The 12,371-nt window shown below is 34.0% G+C and overlaps 1 protein-coding gene and 1 long non-coding RNA gene across 5 annotated transcripts in view; one reads left to right on the top strand and one right to left on the bottom strand.

Annotated features, from left to right (window-relative positions):
- LOC147832237 (uncharacterized) overlaps positions 1-12,371 on the top strand; it is a 43,214-nt gene that overhangs the window by 26,063 nt on the left and 4,780 nt on the right. The window contains exon 3 of the long non-coding RNA XR_015518507.1: positions 12,222-12,307. This is a non-coding gene — a long non-coding RNA (uncharacterized LOC147832237). The remainder of the gene's footprint in view (positions 1-12,221; positions 12,308-12,371) is intronic.
- The window catches only part of fmn1 (formin 1), a 44,813-nt gene that overhangs the window by 28,587 nt on the left and 3,855 nt on the right, over positions 1-12,371 (bottom strand). For 2 of the 4 annotated variants that reach the window (XR_015518486.1, XM_087298295.1), the window contains exons 1-2: positions 2,974-5,584; positions 2,107-2,212 (exon numbers count right to left, since the gene is read on the bottom strand). Coding sequence is in view for 3 of the 4 variants with exons in the window: in XM_087298295.1 (XP_087154421.1) it covers positions 2,107-2,212; positions 2,974-4,791 (1,924 nt within the window). In the remaining variant the exon portion in view is untranslated. Of the gene's footprint in view, positions 1-2,106; positions 2,213-2,973; positions 5,585-7,499; positions 7,649-12,371 lie in introns of those variants that run through there. The other 2 variants (XM_087298296.1, XM_087298297.1) reach the window with 1 other exon arrangement.

Genomic DNA, 12,371 nt, shown 5'->3' with positions numbered 1-12,371 from the left:
ATTATTGATGATGATGATGATGACAATTATTATTATTATTATTAAGTAGGATATTGTTTATTATTTTTTTTTTAAAGTCTACTTTTACTATTTGACATGCAAACCACTGCAGAAATGTTCCAACCTTCAGGCCCATGTCATATACAGTAAAGATGCTTGATAAATAACCTACTATAAATTTAAGCCATTAACGTTTGCTTTATTTTTTATTTTCACAAGCTTTGGAGAAGTAACGTAAATTCAGCTTTTAAATAATAGGTCACCTGTAGCTTTTCTCGAGAGCCACCGAAGGGAGCGCAATTGTAAACATGAAGATCTCTAAAAATTAACTTTTAAAATGCTTTGAAAGCAAATTACACCTAGTTTGATGTCTTTAATGCTTTAAACAAATCATTCAAATTTTATATGTCAGAATGTTCTAAGTGAATAGGGCATAAATGGGGGATAACTGGGAAGAGAACACAGCCAAGAACTATGTTTGTAACTACAGCTCCAGAGGATAATATTTATATATAAAATGATGTAAAAAACATGTATTATGCAAAATCTATGTACAAATAATTAATCCATACTTGCATTTAAACAAACAAATACATACATAATGAAATTATGAAAAATACATTTAAAAATATGTTTCTTGTTAGACTGATCTGCATAAAGTTTTAATTTAGCAGAATGAGCTGAAGCAACACAGTTCTTAAGTTTTTTTTTAGGGACAACATAATTGTTTTATGTTCAATCATCTTAAATAAACATTAAGTTAACTTAATCGAATTGCGTTTAGATGAGATGAAGTGAGTGTGTGGAACCCAGTATTTTTTACAGTGTACTTAAAAAGTATAGCATTTTTTGGTCAAACTTTATAAGCTTTCATTGCTTTATAAGGTTCCATTAATTATTCATTAATTTCATTCATTTTCTTTATGGCTTAGTCCGTGATTAATCTGGGGTCGTCACAGCGGAATATACCACCAGCTTATCCAGCACACGCAGCCGATGTCCTTCCAACTGCAACCCATTACTGGGAAACACTCATATACACTCAATCACCCACATAAACTACGGCCAGTTTAGTTTACCCAATTCATCCATAGCACGTCTTTGTACTTTTGGGGGAAACCGGATCACCGGGAGGAAACCCACGCGAACACGGAGAGAACATACAAACTCCACACAGAAATGCTAACTGACCCAGCTAAGGCTCGAATCAGTAACCTTCTTGCAGTGAGGCGAACCCACTGCACAACCTAATCGCCCATTCCATTAATTAAAGTTAATTAATTATCTAGTTAATGTTAGTTAATTTATTTACAAACATGAGCTAAGAAAACCCATTCTTGTACGCCATTTATCAGTCATAGTTCAACGTCTACTAATGCGCTATTAAAATGTCAAAGTTATGTTTGTGAGTTAACATAAACTAAGAATAAATTATTTTTTACATTAAATAATGTTAACAAAAAAGAATAACTACTGAAATCAGACTTATTGTTCTTTGCTTGATCATGTAAGTAAATGCATTAACTAACATTAACTAATGTAACCATTTTTACCCATTTCTAAATAGAAATATGTGATATAAACGTCTATAATGCAAATAATTAATTTAATGCATTGTTAATAAAGGGACTAATTGCTTTAAACATCAATGACATTTGAATAGTCATGTGTAAAGGATTGAATTTGCATTTAATTTGACAAAAGTTTCCAATACATGGCAGTGGTGATAACCCCTACTTTAATCTAATTTATCAAGGCACATGACAACAAATATGCTTAGTTGTGTTTACGGACTACACACCCTTTAAATCTACAAGACACTGTAATATAGACAATGTAACTAATGGTCAATTCCAAAACTGTAGGACTGATTGTAAATCTATATGTAGTTTTCAGTGCTGCCAGTTTATTGCCTGCATTGCTGATACATTGAATGTAAAGTAAGTTATCTGCAGATCTGCCCTTTAGAAACACATTTAGGGTGGAGGTGTACTGGAATTTGTTTGGACAGTGTTGTGTCACCAGATCCAAATGCAAATAATGGAATCTGAGCAAACATTTACATTTATTGCTGTTGCTTCCAATTATACGATAATAATCCCTTACCAGCCTCTGTGTATTTGAGACCAATCTTTTCTTCCTCGTCTTTAGGTTTTGGGGGAGGCCAGACAGTCTGAAGACGCTTTGGGGTGTGCTCATCACTTACTTCTGGCTGAGAAACGCAAAAAAGGCAAACATTTATATTTATTGTAAATAAAATGTTTTTAACACTGCAGCAGTTAAACTGTTTAGAGAATAGATGGAAAAAAATTCTAAATAAAATAGTATACAAAACTAAAAACAAAACAAAGTGAAAAATTAAATAAAAATAAATAAGGCTTCAGCAACCATGCAGAATTTAAGCAAAAACAAAACAAAACAAAACAATACGGTAAAGGTTAAAACAGATTAAAGAATAGAAGGATAAATAATAAAAATAAAATAATATAAAATAAGAATATAATATAAAATAAAAGTAATAAAAAATAAAATAAAAACAAAAACAAATGAAAAGTAGGGCGTCATGGTGGTGCAGTAGGTAACACAATCGCCTCACAGCAAAAAGGTGACGACCCCTGATTATGAAAGGACATAGCTGAAAAAAAAGGAATAAATGAAAAAAAAAGGAAAAATACAATAAATAAAAAAATAAAAGTGAGCATGCATGCATTTGGTGCATTTAAAACAAAATAATGTTTTTTTCCACTGTGGCGACCACTGATAAATAAGGGACTAAGCTGCGATCCCTAATAAATAAGGGAACAAAAATGAATAAATTAATGACTTATTTAAATAAAAATAAATATTATAATTCAAATATTAACTTAACAGAAAATAAGACTTTTTATATGAACTTGTTACTACCGATACTACCAATAAACAAGTATTTTACACATAACCATCTGTATTTTAAATATAACCATTATATCATACTTTGCAATCAGTAGTGTCTTTGATCTCTGGAGACTTGCTTGAGTTTCTGTCAAAGAAAGCTCTAAGGACTTCTTTGTCCCTGTTGATCTTCTTCTTCACAATATCCAGGTCCTTTCGATTAGAAGAGTCCTTCTTGGCAGATTTAACTGTAAAGAAAGCCTTTAGTGCGCCCAGGGCTGTCTCTGCATTGCTAGATTTGTTGGTTTCCTCAGACTGGGGAATGACCGGTTCCTCTACAGTTGTCTCTGGATTTTCTACAGTTTCCTGACTGACTGGAGACATTGGGGGGCTCGAGATGCTCTCTTGCTTTCTCTTTCCTTCCCCCTTGCTCAGGAATTGGGTGAGCTGTTCCAGGAAGTCCGCTTTCACTTCTTTCTTGTTTGACTGATCTGTAAAAAGTCCTCGTTTGGAAGTGCTTCGGGGTTGCCCTGGTTCGTCTTTCTCCTCAAGAACTTCTTTCTTAGGGCTGAGCAGCCCGTTGAATAGCGTCGACAGTTGAAGCGGTTTCTCTTTTACCACTTTAGCGGTTTCAGTGGTGTTCTCAATGGTCTCTTCATTTTCCTTATTAATTTCTCCCTCTGTATGCATTTCAGTCTCCAGTGGTTCTGAAGGTTCCAGTTCTTGTTCTGAATTAGCTTTATTCTCTGAATCATGTGAAGTGGAACTTTCTTCTTCAGTGCCAATGCGCTCAAAATCTGAAATCTCACCTCCTGTCTGGTTCTTCTGGTTTGAAGTAGATGTTTGGACATGGATGTCTGATACATTACATGAAGCTTGAGTCTCATCACTCGGTTGGATTGTATCAGCACACGATCCTGCAGAACAAGCTTCAACACGTGTAAGAGTTATGACCACACTTCTGGTGCTCACGGGTGAGTTTGAAAAGAAAGCCCTTTTATCAGTGAGGCTATGATCTTCAGATGGTGTTAAAGTGCTCTGAATGTTCGACTTTGAAGATGTTTGTTTAAAAGCTTGTTCATCTTTGATTTCCTCTGGATTGTCTGCAATGTTTCGAAGGTTTCCATCAGAACTTATTTTGCTCTCATTGGCAGATTCCTGCAGACTTTCCATTGATATGCTAATTTTTGCGAAAGATTCAGACAGAACATTTCTGTTAGAGGGAACGTTTATGTCTGTGAGGTCTTTCAGTGGTCCTTCTTCAGCATTTTCTCTCAGAATATCCATTGTTTCTTTATCGCTGCTGTTGAATATGCTGGTTTCGTCTTTGTGGCCTTCTTCTTTCTCATTATGCGTAAGCCCCACATTTTCTGATTCCTCAACATCTTTCTTGTTCAATACATCTTCAATGAGCCTGTCATTGCTCATTTTTGAAATAAACTCTCCTCTTTTCAAAACAAGCTCATTATCCTCTGTACAGATTGCTGTATCCTCAAGTTGTTTGTCCAGACTTTTAGCACTGGCTGAGACTGGGCTAAGTGATTTAGGCAGTGTGTCAGCTTGACCATCTGTTACATCCTGGTCAGCCTGGCCTGCTGCTAATGTTTTATTGCCATGATTATCATCCAAGGCAAAGTCCAATAGATCTTCTCTTGATGAAGAATCAGTTTTCTCATCATTCTGATGCTCTGATCTGTTAACATCAGCATTTGCATGCAAAGTCTTAACAAAATCATCACCTTGATCATCAAAACCATCCTGCCTTTGAATACATGTTTGTTGACCATGAACATCTCCTTTTCCAGTCAAAGAGTGAAAATTAATAATATTTGTATTTTCCTCAGACAGTGATTGGGGTTCATGTTTAGTAAACAAGTTTGTTAATTTGTCCAAAAACGAATTCGTTGGCGGACTCTCCATTTCCTCTAGTTTGGCGTATAGGCTGTTTAAAATCAAATTAACTATGTCTGTATTTGCAAAAACCCATTCCACCAGTTCAAAAAACTAGAAGCGAGTCAAAGTATAAATCTCCAGAGGGTAAAATTAGATGTGTGACTTTAGTTACAAAATCCACTCCAGGTTTATTCCCAAATCCATTTAACCAATCCTGAATTTTTGGTCCTTATGCTAAAAAAAGGTTGCAAATGGTTAAGAGTTCTGACCAATTCCAAAGACAAGTCTTCTTCTGCTTTTAAAAAGCTGTTCTGTTTTTATTAAGTCTACACAATTTGTCTTTTTTTTTTCCTTTCATGAAGTTTCCAGAATCAAGGATGCCAGGAAAAGTGCATTAAAGCAGAGATGCTGTTCTCTGGCTCTCATTACAGAAGAGCTGAAGAAATGGAAAAAAAAAAAACATTCCATGACATTCCAAATAGTGCCAGCATGCAGTTTGGTCTCTTTATCCCGCCTCTGCTTTCTTCTTGGCCTCTTCATTCTTTTCCATCTTGGATTTTGTAATGTCTACTTACTCTTAATCCACAATTCGCAACAAGAGTGTATACGCCAAAACATGAAACCCTGAGAAACACATAGCGCTCCACCCTTGTGCTTTCTGCCACATGACAGGATTTCTGGTCACGGTCTCAGTCATCCATGAGGAAGAAGCGGCACCTCAGCACCACACCCAGAAGAGCACACAAAACTACAGTAAGAATAGCTGTCCAGTCAGCACAGCCTGTCCTGTTTCTTTAAGGCTGGATATCTCCTTCTGTCCACTGAACGCTGGATAACAACACATTAATCTCCTCGAGTAACCTGTTAACCACACCTACATCCTTGTTTTGTCACCTAAGATAATGTTTATAGAGCCCAGTCTTGATATTCATCATGTTTTACTATTATAATATACAAGAAAATAAAACCAGTTAGAAATCACTTGAAAATTATTAGCTTCAATCACTGAAAAAAAGTGTTGCATGCAGAACTGTTGAAAACAATTTATTTGTGTTGAATTTAAACAAACAAATTAAATTAAATAATGTTCAACTTAATTTGTTTGTTTAAATTCAACACAAATAAATTGTTTACAACCCCTTAATGTAAAAAAAAACTGAGTAAATCCAAGGAATCATCTTTGAATAATTTTTTTCAGTGCTGGATTTATGATATATATCTTTTTTTAAATTGTGTAATAAATTCTTTTTTTTCCCTAGGATTTAAAATAAAAATGTTGTAATGCTTTAAATAATTTATTCAAATTATTATTGAAATTTTACGAATTATTAACAAATACACAGATCACAGTGCTGCCTCAAAAAACGTATTTCTTGTAATTTTTTAATTTATCCACTAGGTATTTTTGCATTTGTGAGCACTGATAATTTAACAGTACATAATAAATAAAATAAATTTACAAAATTTAGTATTTTGTATGTTTTTACAGTCAAAATAAGTATTTTGGTACATTTTTACATATATACATATATATATCTCCATCTATTTTTTTAGATATGTGTGACACTAGATGATGATATAACATTATTTCACCCAGATTTTAACCATTTATTCTCACAAAAGTTCTTTGAACTAATAAAGTAGACCATTTACTTGAATTAAGTATGGTTTTAGTCACTTTTGTTTATATTATATTGTTTATATATTTGTTTTTATATATTCACAATCAAGCGGACAAGATGGCAGATTAACCCCTCAATATAATCCTAACAACATGCATTCATTTCATTTACCTTCAGCTTAATCCCTTTATTCATCAGAGGTCACCACAGTGGAATAAACCACCAACTTATCCAGCATATGTTTTACACAGTGGATGCCCTTCCAGCTGCAACCCATTACTGAGAAACACCTATTCACACTCACATGCACACAAATACACTACGGCGAATTTAGTTTATTCAATTTACCTATACTGCATGTCTTTGGACTGTGAGGAAAATTGGAGCCAGTGGTGGATTTAACTAATAAGCAAGATAAGCGGCCCTTGGGGCTCCAGGAGATCTGAGGGCACCCAAATAAATACCCAGAAGCATAAATTATACCTTTAAATTATATATAACATAATTTTTTCAATTATATTTTGTATGATAAGTGTCTAAAAAAATAAATGTTTATTGTTTATTACATCTGCGCAAATATATTCTAGTCAAATTAGGTGAAGATTTAGTTTTAAAAAACAAAATAGTTTCTGTATCATTTTAGTTGTGGATTCATTTAAAGAAAACAAATAATTAAAAAAAGTTTTACAAGATGCTTTACATGTTGTTATTATTATTTTATCTTTAGACAAAATGTAGAAAAATAGTGATTGAGTGATATAAGAAAAAAAAAACCCAGCATAATAAATCAATTAAAAATAAATTAAAGCACAAAAGGTGCAACTTTTAAAGAACTTTTAAAGCACGTGACTAGAATTGCTTAGGGCCCCCAAATCACTAAATCCGCCCCTGACTGGAGCACCCAAAGGTAATGCACACGAACACAGAGAAAACATGCAAACTCCACACAGAAATGCAAACTGGCACAGCCACGACTCGAACCAGCGATCTTCTTGCTGTGAGGCGACAGTGCTAACCACTGAGCCACCGTGTCGCCTAACAACATGCATTGTTTTATAAACCAATACTCACCAATGAATAACTGTGGGTCTCTCAGAAACAAATAATACTCACAGTGAGATTGAGGTCAAGAGAGACCCGTGAGGCGTAGATTAATTCTTTTTCACATTGTTTTTGTTTGGACACAAACTTGCAGAAGGACACACTTTCATTATGCTCAAAGGGCCACTTCTCATCTGCATGCAAGCTGCTCTCACCCTCCTCTGTGGAACAACAAATATATTCATATTCAAAGTTCATTATGGCCAAACAATGAGCTGCAAGACAGGTGGCTTTGAATTTGGAGACTACAGACAGAAAATAATAAATATACTTTAGCCAGATGCATGAGGCAAGGCTTGTATTGTTAATTACATGTAAAGTTGAAGTCAGAATTATTAGCCCCCCTTTGATTTATATATATATATATATATATATATATATATATATATATATATATATATATATATATATATATATATATATATATATATTTTTTTTTTTAAATATTTAAAATAATGTTTCATTTCGGCTAGAATAAAAGCAGTTTTTAAATTTTTAAGTCAATATTATTAGCCCCTTTAAGCTATATATATATATATATATATATATATATATATATATATATATATATATATATATATATATATATATATATATATAATATTTATTTATTTATTTATTTATTTGATGGTCTACAGGACAAACCATTGTTACACAATAACTTGCCTAATTACCATAACCTGCTTAGTTAACCTAATTAACCTAGTTAAGCCTTTAAATGTCACTTTGGGCTGTATAGAAGTGTCTTGAAAAATATCTAGTAAAATATTATTTACTGTCATCATGGCAAAGATATAATAAATCAGTTATTAGAAATGAGTTATTTCTATCATGTTTAGAAATGTGTTGAAATGTTTTTCTCTCTGTTAGACAGAAATTGGGGAAAAAATAAACAGAGGGCTAATAATTCAGGGTGGCTAAAAATTCTAACTTCAACTATACGTTTCTCCATGCAGAATACCATACAGTGTACAGAAAATGAAACAACTACAATGCTATTTGATACAAGATCACGATTGTATATAATTTTAAAACTTATTTGTTAACATGTAAACATTTTTTCCTCATGGTAAGCATTGCTAACAGGAAAACACAGACTGCCACAAAGTGGACGTTGGTGTGTACTGCAAGTAAAAAATAAAAAGTGACACCTAAAGTAGCCTTCATTTAGTTGATATTGCCTCACACTAATTTCTAATATAAAGTAAAAATGTTTCAGTTGGGATCTAGAATGAAGCTCCTTCTGCAGGCGAACATAAACCGACAAACACATGGAAAATCTCTACACAATTGATTCAATCCCAGCGTGGTATCAACTCCAAGAATCAATAAACCTTTTATCCATTAAGTAAACAGCTGAAGTTCACGGTGCGTTCACAGCATTGGCAATGCAGGGGTCGTGAGATCCGCTTGTCTCCCCAGGCCTGACCCTGCAGCTCAGGAAACAACCAAACTAACAATCAATGGACAGACTGAATATGGAGGAGAGAACAGGAGCGTGTCGTGCAGCTGATGGCTACATCACTGCAGAAAAGCACAGGTCACTATCTATTCTAGATCACTGACCTTGGGATCAAAAGTTTCTCTTTTGTTCTTTCTCTGAAATGTTATTTTATTTGAGGGATTGTCTATTTATATTATATTTATATTATCATTTTTTGGCATGGTGATACTAAAAATAATTAATTAAAGAATGTGCACCTATAGATGGGTTATAAAGTGGTTTCTGTCGAAAAATGTCTTCTGGTAGTATCCGTTACAAGGTTTCAAATTTGTGTACGTTAGTTGTTTGTTAATGTGGTCCAACAGGTACTGCGATGTTTTTCAAAATTAAGCTACTTTATCTGGAGTTTATTTTTTATCCGTCGTGACCAACCCATTAATCTCTGACAGCTCTCCAGCAGACATGCAAAGGCAATGTCATTATAAGTTATTTTTGTAAGCAGTGAACAGCAGCCTGAGGGCAGCGCTGAGTGATTGTTTGTCCAGATAACAGACACTCGTGGTAAAATGGTTGCGTGATAGTGAGGAAACAAACCCATTGTCCTCATTTAAACTTCAGCTCTACTCTACTGACTGTTCGATTAAAAGAGGAAACAGAGGTCAACCTTGACATTTTAGGACTCGGTGATCAGGGATGCACAAATAAATGAACTGATGAATTTACTAAATTATTGAATTTAAAGGGACACTCCACCTTTTGGTTAGTAAGCATAGATATTTACATTACATGTCGCCTATGTTAATGTTGTCTATTGGAAGGAATGCGTCAATAGAGCTGCCATTTTAGTACAAGGTAGTGCTCCTTTGAATGTGGGACCAGTGGAGGGCTGCACCAGATCCAGAGCCAGGGATGTATACACATTTATACATATATCTATGATCTGAAGTTTTCCCAGTGGTCAGTATGCAAATATTTTTTTTATTACTTTTCTATATCGATGGATGAGTGAGCGCACAGGCATTGCCGACAAAGAGCATGTGTTTGAGTGCATAGGAATGTATTATCCTCCCTCCCTGTTAAATCTGATCTAATCTGTGTCCTAAAACACACCCCTTTCTTTCAAGCTATTTGTTTGTGAATGAAACCCCGTTATGAACGACTTGTCCACTTAGCTGACAAATATCCAAGCTTCTGGCACCGTAGCATCTTATTGTCATATTTTATAACATTGTTTGCTTATTTTATTCAACAAAACTATCATAAGCCTAGAATTTAGTGCAAGTTGGTGCTACTTTGTCTTATGGTGAATACAGTAAGTGACTGTATTATCATCAATACTTGTTTAGCACAAACGTCCATAACATAGGCCTACAACTTGGGAACTGTACTACAACTTTGGGAACTGTACTTTTATTCCAGCATAATAATTAAGGAACTTTGCTTCCCGCTGTAACAGGTGCAATGATATTATGCAGCACTATAGCTTTCTATCTGGCGATTATTTTCAGGTGCTGCATAATATGTTTGTGTCTGCTGCAGCAGTGGTACGGCAGCAAAGTTTCTTTATTATTATTTCAGAATGTATATATATATATATATATATATATATATATATATATATATATATATATATATATATATATATATATATATATATATATATATATATATATATATATATATATATATATATATATATATATATATATATATATATATATATATATATATATATAGTATAGTGTATAGTATACGCATCGACCTAGAAAACAGCAACAGTTCATTTTTTAGGTCTTAGTACTTTTAAGATTCAGGCTTTTAATAGGGAAATTATTCATAGCTCTTTTTTTGTGTGTAAGATGCTAATGGTCTAATCCGACTCAATGATTTATGCTAAGCTAAGCTAAGCTAAAAGTGCTCCTGCCAACCCTGGAGAATGGCTGAATGGATTCATAAATGTTAAAACTCTGCTGTTTAACTCAAGGGGACTTGTAAAATGAGCATTTTTTCTAAAAAGTAAAGTGTTCTTTCAAGAATAAAAGTATTAACTATATTTCTTTAAGTATTAAATTGGTTTATTACTGAAATGTCAGCACAGGGATTAGATGTTGGTATATAAAACAATGAAAATATTGATACAAATGATTACACTAGATCAGTGGTTCTCAAACTGTGGTACGTGTACCACTAGTGATACGCGGGCTTACTTCTAGTGATAAGCAGAGGAATCATTGAGTAACAAAAGAAAAAATGAATACAATTATATAATTCGATGCGTACGATAACACCAATGTGATCAATAATGGTTATTCTCTAAAGCCTATGATCAAAGCATTGTGCTTAGATTGTTTACTTTAGTGTATCGCGTCATCAGCTGCTTAAAATCTATTTAATTGGCACAGTACTAGAGAAAGAGGTGCGTGGTGCTTGCAGAGCAGATACTGTACGTGCTAGAGCAGTGTTCCCCAACCCTTGGGCCACAGACAGGCACCGGTCTATAGATCAACTGGTACCGGACCGCACACAAAAATCATTAATTGTTTCAGTTTTATTTAAAATCTGAGTCTGAACAATCATTTATTTTAAAAAATATTTTAGTTTGAAAAATGACCATATTGTTACATCTCAGTCACTTGAGTGCCAAAATTTGACCCACAGGCTAGCAAAATTAGTAAGAACTGGAGCACAAAGAGATTGCGTATTCCAGGTGTCCCCAGTTGAAAACATCTTAACTTTTCAGAATGCCCCACCGCGAGTCATGTAATAAGAACCGACTGATTAGCTTAATATTTTTTATGGAATATAATTTCGTTAAATGAATATGACTCTGCTTCGTTTTCGTACTGTGTAGTGCTGTGGTTGCTTAATTTGACCAACTACACTACTTTATTTTAATACTGGTCTTTATGGAGATACTTGGAGAGACAACTTTTTCTGAGGTGGTACTTGGTGAAAAATGTTTGAGAACCACTGCACTAGATTGATTTCGCACCCACATCATGATCTGTTCAGAATGCTAGCTGCCAAAAACAAATGCCTGAAGAATTAGCTGACTAGACCAGATTTTCAGGACCAGAATGTATTTAAAGATGACCAGATGTAAAAAGCTAACAACAAACCACACAATCTCATTAATCGATGTGCATTCAGACAAGTATGTACTGAAAGAAGCCCGCAAGAGACACTCCAAGCATGATACGTAACCTCAATCAGCTAGAAGTTTGGCTGAAGATACTTTTCGTTTTTTTTTTTGGCAAATTAGTTTTTGTCTTCTTTTTTCTCCTTTTTAGGAAAGTTGGGCATAACTTCAGAAAGAACAGGAAGATCAAACAGCAGGTGCATCTACAATGTTTCATGGTAGGACGCCTCATTTAAGGTGAGTTCTAATGTTCACATTATTACAAATCTTAAGTCATAAGGTTTCATTCTTTTGAAATCAT

Source organism: Danio rerio, chromosome 20 (assembly GCF_052040795.2).
Source record: "Danio rerio strain M-AB ecotype USA chromosome 20, GRCz13ab, whole genome shotgun sequence".
Taxonomy (NCBI): domain Eukaryota; kingdom Metazoa; phylum Chordata; class Actinopteri; order Cypriniformes; family Danionidae; genus Danio; species Danio rerio.
This window is presented reverse-complemented; position numbering and strand designations above follow the sequence as displayed.